At 51.5% G+C, this 22504-nt stretch overlaps 1 protein-coding gene across 3 annotated transcripts in view; it reads right to left on the reverse strand.

Moving 5' to 3' along the window:
• LOC126946851 (interleukin-3 receptor subunit alpha) overlaps window positions 1-12241 on the reverse strand; it is a 39201-nt gene extending 26960 nt beyond the window's left edge. For 2 of the 3 annotated variants that reach the window (XM_050777544.1, XM_050777542.1), the window contains exons 1-4: window positions 11961-12241; window positions 7683-7767; window positions 4638-4756; window positions 2173-2287 (exon numbers count right to left, since the gene is read on the reverse strand). In XM_050777544.1, coding sequence (XP_050633501.1) covers window positions 2173-2287; window positions 4638-4756; window positions 7683-7746 — 298 coding nt within the window. In that variant the 5' untranslated portion in view covers window positions 7747-7767; window positions 11961-12241. The remainder of the gene's footprint in view (window positions 1-2172; window positions 2288-4637; window positions 4757-7682; window positions 7768-11960) is intronic. The other variant, XM_050777543.1, reaches the window with a different exon arrangement.
• Between the last annotated feature and the right edge of the window lie 10263 nt (window positions 12242-22504).

The following is a 22504-nucleotide window of genomic DNA, read 5'->3' on the forward strand; positions in this document are numbered from 1 at the left end:
CCCCATCTCGACTGAAAATATAAAATTAGCCAGGTATAGTGGCGGGCGCCTATAATCCCAGCTACTCAGGAGGCTGAGGCAGGAGAATCGCTTGAACCCGGGACGCGGAGAAAGAGAAAGAGAAAGACAGAGGGGAAAGAGAAAGAGCAACAGAGAGAAGGAAGGAAGGGAGGGAGGGAGGGAAGGAAGGAAGGAGAGGAGAGGAGAGAAGGAAAGAAGGGAGTGAGGCAGGGAGGGAAAGAAAGAGAAGGAAGGAAGAAGGAAAGGAAGGAAGAAGGAAAAAAAGAAAGAAAAGAGAAAATAAAAGAAAGGAAGGAGAGAAGAAGAGAAGGAAAGAAGGGAGTAAGGCAGGGAGGGAAAGAAAGAGAAAGGGAAGGAAGAAGGAAAGGAAAGGAAGGAATGGAAGGAAGGAAAGAAAGAAAAGAAAAGAGAAAGGAAAGAGAAGAGGAGAAAGAAAGGAGTGAGGCAGGGAGGGAAATAAAGAGAAAGAGAAGGAAGGAAGAAGGAAAGGAAAGAAAGGAAGGGAAGGAAGAAGGAAGGAAAGAAAGAAAAGCAAAGAGAAAAAGGAAGGAAGGAGAGAAGAGAAGGAAAGAAGGGAGTGAGGCAGGGAGGGAAAGAAACGGAAGGAAGGAAGGAAGAAGGAAAGGAAAGAAAGGAAGGAACGGAAGGAAGAAGGAAGGAAGGAAAGAAAGAAAAAGGAAGGAGAGAAGAAGAGAAGGAAAGAAGGGAGTGAGGCAGGAAGGAAAGAGAGAGAAGGAAGGAAGGAAAGAAAGGAAGGAATGGAAGGAAGGAAAGAAAAGGAAAGGAAGGAAGGAAGGAGAGAAGAGAAGGAAAGAAGGGAGTGAGGCAGGGAGGGAAAGAAAGAAAGGGAAGGAAGAAGGAAAGGAAAGGAAGGAAAGAAAGAAAAGAAAAGAGAAAGGAAAGAGAAGAGAAAGAAAGGAGTGAGGCAGGGAGGGAAATAAAGAGAAAGAGAAGGAAGGAAGAAGGAAAAGAAAGGAAAGAAGGAAGGAAGGAAGAAGAAAAGAAAGAAAAGCAAAGAGAAAAAAGAGGAAGGAAGGAAGGAGAGAAGAGAAGGAAAGAAGGGAGTGAGGCAGGGAGGGAAAGAAACAGAGAAGGAAGGAAGAAGGAAAGGAAAGAAAGGAAGGAACGGAAGGAAGAAGGAAGGAAGGAAAGAAAGAAAAAGGAAGGAGAGAAGAAGAGAAGGAAAGAAGGGAGTGAGGCAGGAGGGAAAGAGAAGGAAGGAAGGAAAGAAGGAAAGGAAAGAGGAAGGAACGGAAGGAAGGAAAGAAAAGAAAAGAAAAGAAAGGAAGGAAGGAAGGAGAGAAGAGAAGGAAAGAAGGGAGTGAGGCAGGGAGGGAAAGAAAGAGAAAGAGAAGGAAGGAAGAAGGAAAGGAAAGGAAGGAACGGAAGGAAGAAGGAAGGAAAGAAAAAAGGAAGGAAGGAGAGAAGAAGAGAAGGAAAGAAGGGAGTGAGGCAGGGAGGGAAAGAAAGAGAAAAGGAAGGAAGAAGGAAAGGAAAGGAAGGAACGGAAGGAAGAAGGAAGGAAAGAAAAAAGGAAGGAAGGAAGGAGAGAAGAAGAGAAAGAAGGGAGTGAGGCAGGGAGGGAAAGAAAGAGAGGGAAGGAAGGAAGGAAGAAGCAAAGGAAAGGAAGGAAGAAGGAAGGAAGGAAAGAAAAAAGAAAGGAAGGAAGAAGAAGAGAAGGAAAGAAGGGAGTGAGGCAGGAGGGAAAGAAAGAGAAAGAGAAGGAAGGAAGGAAAGAAGGAAAGGAAAGAGGAAGGAACGGAAGGAAGGAAAGAAAAGAAAGGAAGGAAGGAAGGAGAGAAGAAGAGAAGGAAAGAAGGGAGTGAGGCAGGGAGGGAAAGAAAGAGGGAAGGAAGGAAGGAAGGAAAGAAAAGAAAAGGAAGGAAGGAGAGAAGAAGAGAAGGAAAGAAGGGAGTGAGGCAGGAGGGAAAGAAAGAGAAAGAGAAGGAAGGAAGAAGGAAAGGAACGGAAGGAAGAAGGAAAGAAAAAAGGAAGGAAGGAGAGAAGAAGAGAAGGAAAGAAGGGAGTGAGGCAGGAGGGAAAGAAAGAGAAGGAAGGAAGGAAGACAGATAAGGCAGACACAGGGAGGGAGAGAGGAGAGAGGGAGGGAACAGACGGAAAGAACAGACACACAATGAACATTTTTCTCACTGTTCTCAGGGAAGAGGATCCACGTGGAGAACGGGGGACTGGCCACTCGGACGGTGTAGTTGGTCACTTCACATAAGGAAATGGCTCCGAACTGGCAATAGCTGTCGTTCATTGCCTGAGAGAGACACGGGAATGTGAGGGCTGCGGGGAGACCATGCTGAATTTGATGCTAAGGACGTTCGGATGTTTCCTGAGGTCGAATTTCGCTCTTGTCGCCCAGGCTGGAGTGCAGTGGCGCGATCTCGGCCCACCGCAGCCTCTCCCTCCCGGGTCCAAGCCATTCTCCTGCTTCAACCTCCCAAGTACCTGGGATTACAGGTGCCCGCCACCACGCCCGGCTAATTTTTAAAGTATATGTTTGGGTAGACAACAGGGTTTCACCACGTTAGCCAGGCTGGTCTCGAACTTCTGACCTCAGGTGATCCGCCCGCCTCGGCCTCCCAAAGTGCTGGGATGACAGACGTGAGCCACTGCGCCCGGACAAAATTTCCTTAGGTTTTTTTTTTTCCCCCCAACATTTGTGGTTCTAGATAAACTTGAGAGTCAGTTGGCCACGGTATATGGTAAAATTGCCTTGGGGTTCTAAACTGTTTAATCTCTACTCTCCAAAATCACATATAGAAGCCCTAATGTTCAATTGTGACCGTATTTGGAGCTGGAGTCTTTAAAGAGGTGATTCGGGTAAAATGAGGTCATTAGGGTGGGCCCTGATCCAATAGGACTGGTGTCGTTATAAGAAGAGGAGATGAGGACACAGACACACACAGAGGGACGAGCCTGTGAGGACACAGGGAGAAGACGGCGTCTCCAAGCCCAGGAGAGAGGCCTCAGGAGGAACCAGCCCTGCCCAAACCTGGATCTCAGACCTCCAGCCTCCAGGACTGTGGGAGAATCAATGTCTGTTGTTTAGGCGTCCTGGGCTGTGGGACTTTGTAATGGTGGCCCGAGCAGACGCATAAAGGCCTGTGATTTGAATTGTATTGAACAGACATAGCACTTGGAGGGGACGAAATGGGTTCTCAAGGAAACGTGTTCCTTTACCACAAGACACTGACTTGGAAATCGCTCACATTCTCACCTGGGCCGCCCCGTGAGGTCTGGCCCTGTTCTCCAACCCTGAGAACGCAGGTGATGACAAGCTGGGGGATTTGGAAGGATTTCGGGATGAGAACCATGTTTCCTGAGCACACACTTTTGTTTTTTGTTTTGGTTTGTTTTGTTTGAGACGGATGTTTGCTCTTGTCGCCCAGGCTGGAGCACGGTGGCGCGATCTCAGCTCACTGCAACCTCCGCCTCCCAGGTTCAAGCGATTCTCCTGCCTCAGCCTCCTGAATAGCTGGGATGACAGGCATCTGCCACCACGTCTGGCTGATTTTTATTTTTATTTTTCAAGACAAAGTCTCGCTCTTGTCCTCCAGACTGGAGTGCAATGGCACAATCTCGGCTCACTGCAACCTCCGCCTCCCGGGTTCAAGCGATTCTCCTGCCTCAGCCTCCCGAGTAGCTGGGATGACAGGCACCCACCACCACGCCTGGCTAATTTTTATATTTTTAGTAGAGACGGGCTTTCGCCACATTGGCCAGGCTGGTCTCGAACTCCTGGCCTCAGGTGATCCATCCGCCTCAGCTTCCCAAAGTGCTGGGATGACAGGCGTGAGCCACCACGCCCAGTTAATTTTCGTATTTTAAGTGGAGACATGGTTTTGCCATGTTGGCCAGGCTGGTTTCGAACTCCTGACCTCAAATGATCCACCAGCCTTGGCCTCCCAAGGTGCTAGGATTATAGGCGCCCGCCACCACACCTAATTTTTTTTTGTATTTTTAGTAGAGACAGGGTTTCACTATGTTGGCCAGGCTGGTCTCGAACCCCTGACCTCAGGTGATCCGCCCGCCTCGACCTCCCAAAGTGCTGGGATTACAGGTGTGAACCACGGTGCCTGGTCCTCTCTCTCTCGCCCAGGCTGGAGTGCAGTGGCGCGATCTCGGCTCACTGCAACCTCCGCTTCCCAGATTCAAGCGATCCTCCCGCCTCAGGCTCCCGAGTAGCTGGGAATTACGGGCATGAGCCACCACGCCCAGCTAATTTTCCTATTTTTAGTAGAGACAGGGTTTCACTATGTTGGCCAGGCTGGTCTCGAACCCCTGACCTCAGGTGATCCGCCCGCCTCGACCTCCCAAAGTGCTGGGATGACGGGCGTGAGCCACCGCACCCAGCGTGCGGTTTGGTTTTCCACCAGTCATAGGTTAGCCTCGTTTCATTTTCACGTCCACCATGTCCAGTGTGTGCCACCTTGGATATCCCGCGGATGGGGAACCAGACCCTCCAAACTCACTTCAAATCCCACAGCTGGCTTCGGGGCAGAACCCAGGTACTTATGACAACAGGGACGGGAGCAGTACTGGTTCTCAGATTCCTGCGGGAGACGGAAACGTCTCGTTGGTCAACCGTAGAGAATAGGATTTACCGGCATAGAATAGTCGGTGCCTTTGATACACTCCACGTCGGTCACGTTTCTGTTCAGGTCCCACATCAACTGCTGAGCCTTTTCTTTCATCCTTAGATTCCTGATTGGTGCATTTGGATCTAAAACGGTGACAGGTTGGAGTTAGAAGAGATACACACAAATCTTTTTTTTTTTGTGGAGACGGAGTCTCGCTCTGTCGCGCAGTCTGGAGTGCAGTGGTGCGATCTCGGCTCACTGCAAGGTCCGCCTCCTGGGTTCACGCCATTCTCCTGCCTCAGCCTCCCGAGTAGCTGGGATAATAGGTGCCCGCCACCACGCCCGGCTAATTTTTTGTATTTTTAGTAGAGACGGGGTTTTACCGTGTTGGCCAGGCTGGTTTTGAACTCCTGACCTCAAGTGATCCACCCGCCTCGGCCTCCCAAAGTGCTGGGATGACAGGCATGAGCCACCACGCCCGGCCGGTAAAAGGCAATATTCTATCACATTTTGCTGGTCACCCGAGGCGAGAAACATACATCAGATATTTCTCCAGGGGTTTATCTCTGATCGGCCACTTAGAAAACTTGAGGAAATGACTCTGTAAACTGTAAGGATCTTCAGTGGTTATCAAGGTCAACAACCTTGGTCTGATAAGCAAGACCAAAACAGAAGAACATTTAGACTTCTGACATTATTTTCCCCTAACTTTGAAGCATAATTTATTCCTTCAAACAAACTCACTGAGAAAAAAATTCTTATAAGACTATTATTTATTTACTAATTTATTTATTTACTTATTTATTTATTTATTTATTTATTTAGAGATAGAGTCTCGCTCTGTCTCCCAGGCTGAAATGCAATGGCACGATCTCAGCTCACCGCAACCTCCACCTCCTGGGTTCAAGGGATCTTCCCAAGTAGTTGGGACGAGAGGTGCACGCCACCATGCTCAGACTTTTTTTTTTTTTTTTTTTTTTTTTTTTTTTTTTTGAGACGGAGTCTCGCTCTGTCGCCAGGCTGGAGTGCAGTGGCGCGATCTCGGCTCACTGCAAGCTCCGTCTCCCGGGTTCAAGAGATTCTCCTGCCTCAGTCTCCTGAGTGGCTGGGACTACAGGCACCTGTCACCATGCCCAGCTAATTTTTTTGTATTTTCAGTAGAGACAGGGTTTCACCATGTTGGCCAGGCTGGTCTTGATCTCCTGACTTCGTGATCTGCCCCCCTCGGCCTCCCAAAGTGCTCTGTCGCCCAGGCTGGAGTGCAGTGGTGTGATCTTGGCTCACTGCAACTTCCACCTCCTGGGTTCAAGCAATTCTCCTGCCTCAGCCGCCCGAGTAGCTGGGATTACAGGCGTGTGCCACCACGCCCGGCTAATTTTTGTATTTTTAGTAGAGACGGGGTTTTACCATGTTAGCCAGGCTGGTCACGATCTCCTGACCTCATGATCATCCATCTGCCTTGGCCTCCTGAAGTGCTGGGATTACACACTTGGGCACGGTGGCTCACGCTGGCAATCCCAGCACTTTGGGAGGCCGAGGCGGGTGGATCACCTGAGGTCAGGAGTTCGAGATCAGCCTGGTCAACATGGTGAAACCCCGTCTCTACTAAAAACAGAAAAATTAGCCGGGCGTGGTGGCGGGCGCCTGTATTCCCAGGTACTTGGGAGGCTGAGCCAGGAGAATCAATGCAACCCGGGAGGTGGAGGTTGCAGTGAGCCACGGTCACGGTATTACAATCCAGCCTGGGCAACAAGAGTGAAACTCTGTGTCAAAAAAAAAAAAAAAAAGTTAAAGAATGAAAAGCAAATTAAAATGAAAAGAAATTCAAGCTAAAAGGAAACTGCTGCAATAGCAGACAGTAAAAACGAATGAAAAAAAGGCCGGGCACGGTGGCTCACACCTGTAATCCCAGCACTTTGGGAGGCTGAGGCACGTGGATCAGCTGAGATCAGGAGTTCGAGACCAGCCTGACCAACATGGCGAAATCCTGTCTCTTAAAAAAAAAAAATAGAGAAATTAGCCGGGCGTGGTGGCGGGCACCTGTAATCCCAGTACTTTGGGAGGTCGAGGCGGGTGGATCACTTGTGGTCAGGAGTTCGAGACCAGCCTGACCAACATGGCGAAATCCCGTCTCTATAAAAAAAAAATAGAGAAATTAGCCAGGCGTGGTGGCGGGCACCTGTAATCCCAGTACTTTGGGAGGTCGAGGCAGGCGGATCACTTGTGGTCAGGAGTTCGAGACCAGCCTGACCAACATGGCGAAATCTCGTCTCTATAAAAAAAAAAATAGAGAAATTAGCCAGGCGTGGTGGCGGGCACCTGTCATCCCAGTACTTTGGGAGGTCGAGGCAGGCGGATCACTTGTGGTCAGGAGTTCGAGACCAGCCTGACCAACATGGCGAAATCCTGTCTCTATAAAAAAAAAATAGAGAAATTAGCCGGGCGTGGTGGCGGGCACCTGTCATCCCAGTACTTTGGGAGGTCGAGGCGGGTGGATCACTTGTGGTCAGGAGTTCGAGACCAGCCTGACCAACATGGCGAAATCCCGTCTCTATAAAAAGAATACAGAAATTAGCCGGGCGTGGTGGCGGGCACCTGTCATCCCAGCGACTCGAGAGGCCGAGGCAGGAGAATCGCTTGAACCCGGGAGGTGGAGGTTGCAGTGAACTGAGATCGCACCACTGCCCTCCAGCCTGGATGACAGAGTGAGACTCTGTCTCAAAACAAAACAAAAAAGAAAGAAAAAAAACCATAACATAAACCGTGCAGGAAACTGAAACTTGGTAAACTGGCACTCCGGATCCCAGCGTGCGACTTTCATCCAAAGACCTCACATGGCGTCTGTGTCACCATCAGGTGCCTGCCTGTGACATCGTATTGCCGTTGTGCCAGACGCTGCGTTACAGGGAACTTGGCGACGGGTACAAGGAGGTCTCCGAGTCATTCCTGACCCGCCGCACGAGACTCTGCCATGAGCTCAACGTGGAAAGTCTCCCCGAAGAACAGCAGGTGACATTGTGCGTTTGTCCCCCCCACCCTCCACGGTCGATTTTTTTCTCCAGCCCTTACCCTCCTTGGTTTGCAGGAGACAGGGCGTGGCGACCAGGAGCAGCGTCAGCCAAAGGAGGGTCATCGGGAAGGACGGAGGTGCCTGCTGGAGGAGAACGGAGAGCCAGGCAGCGGGGACTGGCCATGTCTGTTTGCACGTTTGCACATGACCGCGTGCATGCCTGTGCACACGTGTCTATAAGCATACGTGGCTGTGTGCCTGCCCATCTGTGTACATTTGTGTGCCCGCGTGTATCTGGGTGCACACATACGTGTCTGTGTGTTTTCTTTTCTGTGTGTGATAGAGTCTCGCTCTGTCTCCCAGGCTGGAGTGCAGTGGCAAGATCTCGGCTCGTTGCAACCTCCGCCTCCCGGGTTCAAGTGATTCTCCTGCCTCAGCCTCCTGAGTAGCTGGGATGACAAGCACCTGCCACCACGCCCAGTTAATTTTTGTTTTTTTTTTTTTTTTTTTTTTTTTTTTTGAGACGGAGTTTTGCTCTTGTTGCCCAGGCTGGAGCGCAGTGACGCGATCTTGGCTCACCGCAACCTCTGCCTCCTTGATTCAAGCGATTCTCCTGCCTCAGCCTCCCAAGTAGTTGGGATTACAAGCAGGCACCACCACACTCAGCTAATTTTGTATTTTTAGTAGAGACGGGGTTTCACCATGTTAGCCAGGCTGGTCTCGAGCTCCTGACCTCAGGTGATCCGCCCGCCTCAACCTCCCAAAGTGCTGGGATTACAGGTGTGAGTCACTGCACCCAGCCAACCTTTTGTATTTTTTAGTAGAGACAGGGTTTCGCCATGTGGGCCAGGCTGGTCTCGAACTCCTGACCTCAGGTGATCCACCTGCCTTGGCCTCCCAAAGTGCTGGGTTACAGGTGTGAGCCACTATGCCCGGCTGTGTGTGTGTGTTTTCATGCATATGTATCTGTGCGTGCGTTCCATGCATACACACATGTGCATACACCAGTATACACGCATGAGTCTGCCTGTGTGCGTGCCTCCATGTGCCTAAAAGTGCATATTTATGTGCATGCATGTGTGAATGTATGTGTACAAAGGTGTTTGCATGAGTGTATACGTGTGCATGTATGTGCATTTCTGTGTGTGTATGCATCTGTGTGTGTGTCAGCCTTTCCATTTTGAAAGAACCTCTACCGGCTGGGTGCAGTGGCTCACGCCTGTCATCCCGGCACTTTGGGAGGCTGAGGCAGGTGGATCGCCTGAGGTCAGGAGTTCAAAACCAGCCTGGCTAACATGGTGAAACCCCGTCTCTACTAAAAATACAAAAAATAACCAGTCCACGGTGGCAGGTGCCTGTCATCCCAGCTACTCGGGAGGCTGAGGCAGGAGAATCGCTTGAACCCGGGAGGCGGAGCTTGTAGTGAGCCGAGATCGCGCCACTGCACTCCAGCCTGGATGACAGAGCGAGACTCCGTTTCAAAAAAAAAAAAAAACAAAAAAAAAACCGGACAGTCCGTTCTTGGCTCCGGCTGTATCCACAAACCAGTAAAACTCATCCCCTGGGGCACAGCGGGAAACTCAGATGACAAAGCAGTGGAAGGAAGTTTAATTAGAATTATGAGTCAACGCAGACAGAAATTCTTAAGTGGCTGCAGTTACGGTAACAAAGGGGTGCAGGGCCTCAGCCTCCTGGGCTGGAACTGTTTCCGATGTCCCAGACAGGCTGGTTCTCCTACACCGTACTGTGGGGTGATAGCTTTCTTTTCTCTTTATTTTTCTTTCTTTTTTCTTTCTTTCTTTTCTTTTCTTTTTTTTTTTTGAGACGGAATCTCACTCTGTCGCCCAGGCTGGAGGGCAGTGGCGCGATCTTGGTTCACTGCAACCTCCACCTCCCCGGTTCAAGCCATTCTCCTGCCTCAGCCTCCTGAGTAGCTGGGATTAGAGGCACACGCCACCACACTCAGCTAATTTTTGTATTTTTAGTAGAGAAGGGGTTTCACCGTGTTGGCCGGGCTGGTCTCGAACTCCTGACCTTAGGCAAACCTCCCTTCCTTGCCTCCCAAAGTGCTGGGATGACAGGTGTGAGCCACCGCGCCCAGCCTACCATCTTTTAAAGAACCAAATGGCTTTAGCATCAGTAGGCCTTGCAAGGCAACAGGCGGTATCTAGAGTCTCCATTCGGACAGAGTTTGTGTTCAGCTCAGCCAAGAGACCAGGGGGTGAGTGCCCACAGTGGCCACACGGTCCAAAGTGTGCTGGGCACACCACGCACAGTCACACTCGCCTGTAGGGGCTGTGGTCCAGGAAGACACCGGAGAACGTTGGGACATCTGTGCTCTTAACATTTATTGATCAATATTTTCACTGGCCAGGCGCAGTGGCTCACGCCTGTCATCCCAGCACTTTGGGAGGCGGAGGCGGGGGTGGACTGCCCGAGGTCAGGAGTTCGAGACCAGCCTGACCAACATACGAAACATACTAAACATACAGAATCTCTACTACTCTACTAAACATGCAAAATTGCTACTAAACATACAAAAATTAGCCGGGCGTAGTGGTGGGCGCCTGTAGTCCCAGCTACTCAGGAGGCTGAGGCAGGAGAATGGCTTGAGCCCGGGAGGCGGAGCTTGCAGTGAGCCGAGATCGCGCCACTGCACTCCAGCCTGGGCTACAGAGTGAGACTCTGTCTCAAAAAACAAAAAAAAACACACCACCACTTCTATCTTCTAGAACATTGTCGTCACTCCAAAAGGAGACCCCAGGTCCATTAAAGACCCGTGCTTCCCCCACCCAGCCCCTGGCAACCACTCATCCACTTTCTGTCTCTGTGGATTTACCTGTATCTGGACATAGGGAATAAATGCAATCGTACGGACACTATGTATCTTTTTGTATCTGGCTTCTCTCAGGAAGCATGATGTCCTCAGTGTTCACCCACATTGCCACCTGTGGCAAAGCCCTGTTCCTTTTCATGGCTGTGTAATATTCCACTGTGTGGATGGACCACATTATATTTCTCCATTCATCTATAGAGGGGTATGAGGGCTCACAGCACCTCTTGGCCACTGAATGAAGCTGCTTGTTCCTTTTCATGGCTGTGTTCCTTTTGGACCACATTATATTTCTCCATTCATCTATAGAGGGGTATGAGGGCTCACAGCACCTCTTGGCCACTGAATGAAGCTGCTTGTTCCTTTTCATGGCTGCATAATATTCCACTGTGTGGATGGACCACATTATATTTCTCCATTCATCTATAGATGGGGGTATGAGGGCTGTCTCCACCTCTTGGCTACCATGAATAAAGCTGCTTGTTCCTTTTCATGGCTGCATAATATTCCACTGTGTGGATGGACCACATTATATTTCTCCATTCATCTATAGATGGGTATGAGAGTTCTCTCTACCTCTTGGCTACTGTGAATAAACCTGCTTGTTCCTTTTCATGGCTGCGTAATATTCCACTGTGTGGATGGACCACATTATATTTCTCCATTCATCTATAGATGGGTATGAGAGTTCTCTCTACCTCTTGGCTACTGTGAATAAACCTGCTTGTTCCTTTTCATGGCTGCGTAATATTCCACTGTGTGGATGGACCACATATTTCTCCATTCATCTATACAGGGGTATGAGGGTTCTCTCTACCTCTTGGCTACCGTGAATAAAGCTGCTTGTTCCTTTTTCATGGCTGCGTAATATTCCACTGTGTGGATGGGCCACATTATATTTCTTCATTCATCTATAGATGGGTATGAGGGCTCACACCACCTCTTGGCCACTGTGAATAAAGCTGCGAGGAGGGACCTGAGGTTTCACCAGCCATCTGGGACATTCTGAGTCCCACCAGCCTTTGAAAACCACTGAGAACGGCATGAAAAGACTGGGGTCCCAGCCCCAAAAACGGCTACCCGGCTGGCAGTCAGCCCACCCTGGGCGTGAGCTCTTTCACTAGCTTTCTAAATAAACAGAGAACTCTGTTTATTAGAATCCGGGCTTTCTAATAAACAGAGAACCCTAGGCACGTGTGGGTGTTTACATTTTTCTAGCAAGCACGCCGAAAAACCGGAAAACACAGTAACATTACTTCTAACGCTATCACCTTTCTCAACCCAAGGCGTCTGAGATGACATGACGGCTTCCAGCACGCGAGCCACCTACCAACGATGAATGAGATCGCAAGCATCCCTCTTTGGTACCGGGCCGTTGAACGTGCCGTGTGGTACCCACGGACGGCAGGTCTCAGCGGAAACCGGTTCGGTGCCAGTGAATGCCCCGTGTCTGCCAGGACGGATTTAGGAACCCACCATCCACCGCCTCCCTTGCTTGCCGTACCTTAAATGCAGATCCAAGTCCTGTGTGGAAGAAACAGCACGAAAGGTGTAGTCTCTAGGATGTTTCTGATATTTTCCCTGTGTGTGCTAGAAGCAGCTTCCCCGAAGAGAAACCGAACGTTGTCCTCCCAGATTGAGCTGTTTTATAAGCTCCAGCCGGGGCCCCACCCCGGAAAGTCAGACCCAATGGGGATCTGGCAGTGGGGAGGGGGCCGTCAGAGACCCCCTTTCTCTCCCACGGGCTGGGATCCCGGGGTCAGCAGGTTCGTAACCCGCGGCAGACTTTCCTTGAAAGATTCTTTCTTTGAAACTTGTCATGTTCCCCGTTCTCATTTTTTTTTTTCTGCCAGTGTTTCTGTTTGCTATAATTAGAATTCAGGCTATAGCTATTCAAGCAGGATTGGGCAACTTCCTGACAGAGTAAATTCAGCCCTGGAGGGGTGAATGCTGGTATCCAGGGGCTCCTGCCTGTGTCTCCTCCCTGTGCCCAGACAGGGGAGGTGGCTCCCGGCCTCAGATGACGGATCTTATTAAAGATACGTTAGTGGCCAGGTGCAGTGGCTCACGCCTGTCATCCCAGCACTCTGGGAGGCCGAGGCGGGTGGATCATTTGAGGTCAAGAGATGGAGACCATCCTGGCCAACAAGGTGAAACCCCCATCTCTATTAAAAATACAAAAATTAGCCTGGCATGGTGGTGGGCGCCTGTAATCCCAGCTTCTCGAGAGGCTGAGGCAGGAGAATAGTTTGAACCTGGGAGGCAGAGGTTACAGTGAGCCAGGACGGCACCACTGCACTGCAGCCTCGGTGATAAAGCAAGACCCTGTCTCAAAAAAAAAAAAAGTGGTCAGGTGCGGTGGCTCACACCTGTCATCCCAGCACTTTGGGAGGCCGAGGCGGGTGGATCACCTAAGGTCAGGAGTTCGAGACCAGCCTGGCCAACATGGTGAAATCTCGTCTCTACTAAAAATAAAAAAATTAGCCAGGCATGGTGGCAGGTGCCTGTAATCCCACCTTCTCCGGAGGCTGAGGCAGGAGAATAGTTTGAACCTGGGAGGCAGAGGTTACAGTGAGCCAGGACGGCACCACTGCACTGCAGCCTCGGTGATAAAGCAAGACCCTGTCTCAAAAAAAAAAAGTGGTCAGGTGCGGTGGCTCACACCTGTCATCCCAGCACTTTGGGAGGCCGAGGCGGGTGGATCACCTAAGGTCAGGAGTTCGAGACCAGCCTGGCCAACATGGTGAAATCTCATCTCTACTAAAAATAAAAAAATTAGCCAGGCATGGTGGCAGGTGCCTGTAATCCCACCTTCTCCGGAGGCTGAGGCAGGAGAATAGTTTGAACCTGGGAGGCGGAGGTTACAGTGAGCCAGGATGGCGCCCCTGCACTGCAGCCTCGGTGATAAAGCAAGACCCTGTCTCAAAAAAAAAAAAAAAAGATGTCTTAGTGGTCAGGTGCAGTGGCTCACACCTGTCATCCCAGCACTTTGGGAGGCCAAGGCGGGTGGATCACCTGAGGTCAGGAGTTCGAGACCATCCTGGCCAACATGGTGAAATCTCGTCTCTAGTAAAAATACAAAAATTAGCCAGGTATGGTGGCAGGTGCCTGTAATCCCAACCTTCTCCGGAGGCTGAGGGAGGAGAATAGTTTGAACCTGGGAGGCGGAGGTTACAGTGAGCCAGGATGGCGCCCCTGCACTCCAGCCTGGGTGATAAAGCAAGACTCTGTCTCAGAAAAAAAAATAAATAAATAAAAGATATCTTAGTGGTCAGGTGTGGTGGCTCACGCCTGTCATCCCAGCACTCTGGGAGGCCGAGGCGGGTGGATCACCTGAGGTCAGCAGTGCGAGACCATACTGGCCAACATGGGGAACCCTCGTCTCTAGTAAAAATACAAAAATTAGCCAGGCGTGGTGGCAGGTGCCTGTAATCTCAGCTTCTCCCATGGCTGAGGCAAGAGAATTGCTTAAACCCGGGAGGCGGAGGTTACGGTGAGCCAGGATGGCGCCACTGCGCTCCAGCCTGGGTGATAAAGCAAGACTCTGTCTCAAAAAAAAAAAAAAAAAAAAAGCTCTTTGTAAAGTCCAGCCCCGAATGGGGCACCCACCGACGTGTCCCCGGCTTCCCTTTCCAACGCTAAAATCTGTTATTTTTGTTTGCTCAGCACACACAGTGCCAGACACCCTTTCCCCTCCCTCTGAATTTATCAACTCTCTCGTTCTTGGCACCCTTTTCAATTCCAGCCCAACCTCAGCCGTTCCCTGGAGCCCCCACCTTGCAGCCCGGTTCCTTTTTTTTTTCCCCCCCAGGCTGGAGTGCGGTGGCGCGACCTCCGCTCACTGCAACCTCTGCCCCAGGTTCAAGCGATTCTCCTGCCTCAGCCTCCCGAGTAGCTGGGATGACAGGCGTCTGCCCACCACGCCCGGCTAATTTTTTGTGTTTTTAGTAGAGATGGGGTTTCTCCATGTTGGCCAGGCTGGTCTTGAACTCCTGACCTCAAGTGATCTGCCCACCTCGGCCTCCCAAAGTGCTGGGATGACAGGCGTGAGCCATGGAGCCCGGCCCTGCCCCAGCTTCTTCTCTCTCCACTGCTGTTCTAGGGTGAGTTACCTCTCTCCCCACCGCCCCCTAAATTGACGTCCACCTGGAGTCTCACAAGCTGACCTTACTTGGGAAGAGCGTTGTTGCTGATATAATTAACTCCAATGAGATTTTCTGGGAGCACGATGGACTCTAAAGGCAGTGACAGGTGTCCTTCTGAGAGATAGAAGAGGAGACGCAGACACAGAGGAGGAGGCCACGTGGAGACGGAGGCAGAGACTGGAGTGATGCAGCCACAAGCCGAGGGACGCCTGGAGCCCCCAGGAGCTGGGAGAGGCAGGAAGGAGCCTCCCCTAGAGCCTCCAGAGGGAACTAGATACAGCTGTAGTGAATTAAACTATAGCCCCAGAAAGATCTGTCCGTGTCCTAACGCCCAGACCTGGAATAAGGCCTTATTCAGCAATGGGGGCTTTGCAGATGCAATTAAGTGAAGGAGTGTGAGAGGAGATCCTCCTGGATGACGGTGGGTCTTAAATCCAATGACAGGTGTCCTAAGAGACAGAAGGGGAGACACAGAGGCCTTTGCAGATGTAATTAAGGTCAATCTGGAGATTACCTCGTCCTGATGCAGATGGCCCTTACATGCAAAATGCCATCACAGGTGTCCTTCTAAGAGACAGAAGAGGAGACACACAGACACAGATTACCTCGTCCTGATGCAGATGGCCCTTACATGCAAAATGCCATCACAGGTGTCCTTCTAAGAGACAGAAGAGGACACACAGACACAGAGGAGAGGGCCACGTGGAGACGGAGGCAGAGACTGGAGTGATGCGGCCACAAGCCCAGGGACACCTGGAGTCCCCGGGAGCTGGGAGAGGCAGGAAGGAGCCTCCCCTAGAGCCTCGGGAGGGAGTGTGACCCTGAGAAAGCTGAATCTCAGACTCTGGTCTCCAGGACTGCAAGAGAATAAATTTCTGTTGTTTTAAGCTGTCCAGTTTGTGCTCATTTGTTTTGTTCAGCCGAGGCACCCACAGCACCCATTCCCTGGGTGGTCAAAGTCCTGCCTCCCCCAGGGGATAGACTCCTTTCCTACAGGTTCAGAATTCACATCTTTTTTTTGGAGACGGAGTCTCGCTCTGTCGCCCGGGCTGGAGTGCAGTGGCGCGATCTCAGTTCACCGCAACCTCTGCCTCCCGGGTCCACGCCATTCTCCTGCCTCAGCCTCCTGAGTAGCTGAGATTGCAGGTGCCCACCACCACGCCCGGCTAATTTTTGTATTTTTAGTAGAGACGGGGTTTCACCGCGATGACCAGGCTGGTCTCAACTCGTAACCTCGGGTGATCCACCCGCCTCGGCCTCCCAAAGTGCTGGGATGACAGGCGTGAGCCACGGCGCCCGGCCCAGAAGTCACATGTTGAGAATTCAGGCATTTCTGAAATGAGCGGCGTTGGACGTGCAATGCCCATTCCCAGCACAGACGGCTCGGTCTGGGGTCCCCCTGGGTCTGGGACCCTGCTGTAGGCAGACACGGGTGACAGGTGGACTCACAGAAGAAGAAAGCACATCAAAGTCCTACGGTGAGACCCTGACGGCCTGCAGCTGAGGACACAGCTGGGCCCGTGTGCGGAGGCACCCGTGTTCGACGCCGCCATGCCCTTGGCGTTCTGGGCAGAGGCTGACTCTGATGCATCAACCTGGGTGGGGCATCGCCCACCAGCTCTGGGGAAACAAGGGCCTGGGAAGGAGAGGGTGGAGACGGGCACAGGCGGGGACGCAGGGGGACTTGAAATGCAGGAGGAGGTGCCAGGCAGGTCCTAGGCAGAAGCGTGGAGATGACAAGGGGATGACGAGGCAAAACTACCCCACGCTTTTACCTCAGAACGGCTCCCGTTACAACACACACAGGCGCTGGCGTTACGCGGCCGTGGGAGGAGGCAGAGAAGTGAGAAACTGTGATTTGGGGCAATGACCCTGAGTTTCCACTGTTTCTCAAAAAAAAAAAAAAAAAAAGAGAGAGAGACAGAGAGAGACCAGGCGCGGTGGCTCACACCTGTGATCCCAGCACTTTGGGAGACCAAGGCCGGTGGATCACCTGAAGTCAGGAGTTCGAGACCAGCCTGGCCAACATGGTGAAACCCCGTCTCTACTAAAAATACAAAACGTAGCCAGGCGTGATGGTGCACACCTGTTATCCCCACTACTCAGGCGGCTGAGGCAGAAGAATCCTTTCCACCCAGGAGGTGGAAGTTGCGGTGAGCCGAGATCGCACCACTGCACTCCCGCCTGGGCGACAGAGCCAGACTCCATCTCAAAAATCAATCAGCCAGCCCTGATTCTGTTTTTCAGTGCGTGTCTCTGGCAAGGAGTGGGGGCCATGGTTGCACTTATAGTGATTTTTATTTATTATTTATCATTATTTTACTTAATTTTTCATTTATTTGAGATGGAGTTTTGCTCTGTCGCCCAGGCTGGAGTGCAGCGGTGCGATCTCCGCTCACTGCAAGCTCCACCTCCCGGGTTTACGCCGTTCTCCTGCCTCAGCCTCCCGAGTAGCTGGGACTACAGGAGCCCGCCACCGCGCCCGGCTAGCTTTTTGTATTTTTTAGTAGAGACGGGGTTTCACCGTGTTAGCCAGGATGGTCTCAATCTCCTGACCTTGTGATCCGCCCGCCTCGGCCTCCCAAAGTGCTGGGATTACAGGCTTGAGCCACCGCGCCCGGCCGCGTCCGGCTAATTTCTTATTTTATAGAAATGGGGACCTTGACTGGGTGCTGTGGCTCACACCTGTCATCTCAGCACTTTGGGAGACTGAGGCGATGGATCATGAGGTCAGGAGTTTGAGAGCAGCCTGGCCAACATGGCGAAACCCCATCTCTACTAAAAAATACAAAAATTAGCCGGGCGTGGTGGCCGACACCTGTGATCCCAGCTACTCAGGAGGCTGAGGCAGGGGAATTGCTTGAAGCCGGGAGGCAGAGGTTGCAGTGAGCTGAGATGGTGCCACTGCACTCCAGCCTGGGTGACAGAGCGAGATTCTGTCTCAAAAAACAAAACAAACAAACAAAACAACAAGAAAAGAAAAAAAAAAAGAAGAGAAGGGAGGGAGGGAGGAAGGAAACAGAGAGATGGAGGAAGGAGACAGGGACAGAGGGAAGAAGAGAGAGGGAAGGAGGAAGGAAGGAAGAAAAGGAGGGAGGGAGGGAAGGAGGAAGAGAGGGAAGGAGGGAAGGAAGGAAGGAAAAAAGGAAGGAAATCAAGGAAGGAAAGGAGACAGGGCGAGAGAGGAAAGAAAGGAAGGAGGAAGGGAGGGAAGAAAAAAGAAGGGAAGGAAGGAAGGGAGGGAGGAAGGAGACAGGGAGGGAGGAAGGAGACAGGGAGGGAGGGAGGGAGGAGGAAGACAGGGAGGAGGAGAGGGAGGGAGGGAGGAGACAGGGAGGGAGGGAGGGAGGAGACAGGGAGGGAGGGAGGAGACAGGGAGGGAGGGAGGGAGGAGACAGGGAGGACAGGGAGGGAAGAGGAGACAAAAAGGGAGGGAGGGAGGAGGGACAGGGGAGGGAGGGAGGAAGGGGGAAGGGAGGGGAGGGAGGGAAGGAGACAGGGAAGGAGGGAGGGAGGAAGGAGACAGGGAGGGAGGGAGGAGACAGGGAAAGAGGGAGGAAGAGAGAGGAAAGGAGAGAGGAAGAAAGGAAGGAAGGAGACAGGGAGGGAGGGAGGGAGGGAGGGAGGGGGGCAAGAAACTTGAGCAAAATCTCCAAGCGGGCAGCCTGAACCGGGTCATGGTCTTGCTGTTGGAATTCTCAGGGGCTGTTTTATCGTGAGGCCTCCCCAGATGGCAAGGAGAGAGAACCAAGGCTTTGGGGGCCCCTCCCAGGGTGCCTCTACCCCGGCTGTAACTTCCCCACCTGCTGTGGTCCCTGTGAGCGGGGATGGGGGTTGAGGGAGCCTTTACCCCACCCACAGGGAGTGTGAGGTCCTGGCCCCGCTTTGCAGTTCTCTGTGTTAAACCAGGGCCATCCCCCTGGCCTGGTGCTGCGGTGACGATTCAGGAGGCCACGGTGGCCTCAGGGGCTGGTGGCTTTTGGACGTGCCTGTGCCCCTGGATCGGGTGGGGAGGGCTCTGCAATATGTTAATGTGACCGTTTCCCTCCAGAAAAAAAAAAAGGCCGGAAGTCAGACCCACCTCCCTAAGTCCCCGCAGAGGCCAACAGCTTTCAAAGCTTTTCCTCTTTCCTGGACGACCTGCTGACCCCACCCCACCCCTGGGCTGCCCACCGCTCCCCGCCAGCATCCTTCCTCCCTCATTCTGTGAATCACAGGGTCAAGGTCTCCCCTGGGCCAGTGGCTTTGAGCAACCAAAGTCACAGCAGACACCTCTGAGATCTCCTCTGTGATGAAACCCTGACTCATTAGGACGCCTGGGCTTCAACCAACCGGGCATTGTACCTCTTTTTTTTTTTTTTTTTTTTTTTTCTTTCTTTCTTTTTTGCTTCCACCAACCCTTGAAGTCTGCTTGGGGGCCCAGGTGTCTCCTGTCAACTGTCTACAGACACGCTGAAACGTTGACTGCAGCCCAGGAGGCTAGGGGTGCACCCAGGCCCCACCAAAGTCTCCTACACAGGTTTTCTTTTGTGCTTTTCAGATGGACTTTTCGCTCTTGTCGCCCAGGCTGGAGAGCAGTGGCGCGATCTCGGCTCACCGCCACCTCCGCCTCCCGGGTTCAAGCGATTCTCCTGCCTCAGCCTCCCGAGTAGCTGGGAGGACGGACACCTGCCACCACGCCCAGAAAAGGACGTTGGAAACGATGGGGTTGTCAACTTGATGTCACCTCACGGCTAACCGCTTCCTTATTTTTTTTTTAATTGGATATATTTAACCTACAAACAAGATGTGTTGATACAGAATGTACTCCTCAACAATGTGGGGGTTACAGACACTGCCATGTCCTGCAGTCAAAAATCCAAGTATAGGGTTGGGCGCGGTGGCTCACACCTGTCATCCCAGCACTTTGGGAGGCCGAGGCGGGCGGATCACCTGAGGTCAGGAGTTCGAGACCGGCCTGGCTAACATGGTGAAACCCCGTCTCTACTAAAAATACAAAAATTAGCCAGGTGTGGTGATGTGCACCTGTCATCCCAGCTACTTGGGGGGCTGAGGCAGGAGAATCGCCTGAGGTCAGGAGTTCGAGACCGGCCTGGCCAACATGGTGAAACTCCATCTCTACTAAAAATACAAAAATGAGCCGGGTGTGGTGACGGGCTCCTGTCGTCCCAGCTACCCAGGAGGCTGAGGCGGGAGAATTGCTTGAATCCAGGAGGTGGAGGTTGTAGTGAGCCGAGATTGTGCCACTGCACTCCAGCCTGGGTAACAGAGCGAGACTCTGTCTAAAAAAAAAAAAAGAAAAGAAAATCCAAGTGTAACCTTTTTTTTTTTTTTTTTTTTTTTTTTTTTTTTTTTTAAGACAGAGTCTCGCTCTGTCGCCCAGGCTGGAGTGCAGTGGCCGGATCTCAGCTCACTGCAAGCTCCGCCTCCCGGGTTCACGCCATTCTCCTGCCTCAGCCTCCCGAGTAGCTGGGACCACAGGCGCCCACCACCTCGCCCGGCTAATTTTTTGTATTTTTTAGTAGAGATGGGGTTTCACCGTGTTAGCCAGGATGGTCTCGATCTCCTGACCTCGTGATCCACCCGTCTCGGCCTCCCAAAGTGCTGGGATGACAGGCGTGAGCCACCGCGCCCGGCCCCAAGTGTAACTTTTAACTCCTCCAACCTTAGCAATGAACAGCCTACTGTTAACCAGAAGCCTTACTGATAACATAAACAGTTAATTCATACATATTTGTTATGCTCTATGTAAGCTATACTGCATTCTTGCAATTAAGTAGGCTAGAGAAAAGAATGGTATTAAGAAAATCATGGCAACAGCCTGGGTGCGGTGGCTCATGCCTGTCATCCCAGCACTTTGGGAGGCCGAGGCGGGCAGATCACAAGGTCAGGAGTTCGAGACCAGCCTGACCAACATGGTGAAACCCCATATCTACTAAAAATACAAAAATTTGCCAGGTGTGGTGGCAGGTGCCTGTAGTCCCAGCTACTCGGGAGACTGAGGCAGAATTGCTTGAACCCGGGAGGCGGAGGTTGCAGTGAGCTGAGATCGCGCCTCTGCACTCCAGCCTGGGCGACAGAATGAGACTCCATCTCAAAAACAAAACAAACAAACAAAAAACAAAAAAAAAAGTAGCCAGGTGTGGTGGCGGCACCTGTAGTCCCAGCTACTTGGGAGGCTGAGGCAGGAGAATCACTTGAACCCGGGAGGCGGAGGTTGCAGTGAGCCGAGATCGTGCCACTGCACTCCAGCCTGGGCGACAGAGCAAGACTCCATCTGAATTAAAAAAAAAAAATTAATACAAACACACTGGCACAGTTGGGTCAGCTTTTTTTCCCCAGGGTAACATCTTACAAAATGAGGGTGACAATGTTGCAACCCAGAGACTGATACAATCTTACTTAGGTCTTCCCAGTATTACTAAGCATTCAGTTCTAAGTAATTTTATCACTTGTAGAAAATAACCCTTTAGATGATCAGTCATTCTACTATAAAGACACATGCACACGTATGTTTACTGTGGCACTGTTCACAATAGCCAAGACTTGAAACCAACCCAAATGCCCATCAATGATAGACTGCAGAAAGAAAATGTGGCACAGACACCATGGAATACTATGCAGCCATGAAAAAGGATGAGTTCATGTCTTTTGCAGGGACGTGGATGAAACTGGAAACCATCATTGTCAGCAAACTCACACAGACACAGAAAACCAAACATCGCATGTTCTCACTCATAAGTGGGAGTTGAACAATGAGAACACATGGACACAGGCAGGGGAACATCACACACTGGGGCCTGTCGGGGGCGTGGGGACTAGGGGAGGGAGAGCATTAAGACACATACCTAATGCATGTGGGGCTTAAAACCTAGACTCGGAACCAACCCAAATGGCCATCAGTGATAGACTGGATGAAGAAAATGTGGCACAGACACCATGGAATACTACGCAGCCATGAAAAAGGATGAGTTCCTGTCCTTTCCAGGGACATGAGTGAAGCTGGAAACCATCATTCTCAGCAAACTCACACAGGAACAGAAAACCACACACCACATGATCTCATTCATAAGTGGGAGGTGAACAATGAGAACACATGGACACAGGGAGGGGAACGTCACACACCGGGGCCTGTCGGGGGGTGGGGGCTAGGGGAGGGAAAGCATTAGGAGAAATACCTAATGCATGTGGGGCTTAAAACCTAGACTCGGAACGAACCCAAATGCCCATCAATGATAGACTGGATGAAGAAAATATTGCACATAGACACCATGGAATACTATGCAGCCATGAAAAAGGATGAGTTCTTGTCCTTTGCAGGGACATGAGTGAAGCTGGAAACCATCATTCTCAGCAAACTCACACAGGAACAGAAAACCAAACACCGCATGTTCTCACTCATCAGTGGGAGGTGAACAATGAGAACACATGGACACAGGGAGGGGAACATCACACACCGGGGCCTGTCAGGAGGTGGGGGGCTAGGGGAGGGAGAGCATCGGAACAAATACCTAATGCATACAGGGCTTAAAACCTAGATGACGAGTTGATGGATGCAGCAAACCACCATGGCACTTGTCTACCCCCATAACAAACCTGCATGTTCTGCACATGGATCCCAGAACTTCAAGTAAACTAAAATAAAAACAGAAATAAAAAACAAAGAAAACAACCCCTTAAAAACCAACACCGGCTGGGCACGGTGGCTCACGCCTGTCATCCCAGCACTTTGGGAGGCCGAAACGGGTGGATCATGAGGTCAGGAGATCGAGACCATCCTGGCTAACACGGTGAAACCCCGTCTCTACTAAAAAATACAAAAAAAAAAAACTAACCGGGCGAGGTGGCGGCGCCTGTAGTCCCAGCTACTCGGGAGGCTGAGGCAGGAGAATGGCGTGAACCT

This window comes from Macaca thibetana, chromosome X (assembly GCF_024542745.1).
Source record: "Macaca thibetana thibetana isolate TM-01 chromosome X, ASM2454274v1, whole genome shotgun sequence".
Lineage (NCBI taxonomy): Eukaryota > Metazoa > Chordata > Mammalia > Primates > Cercopithecidae > Macaca > Macaca thibetana.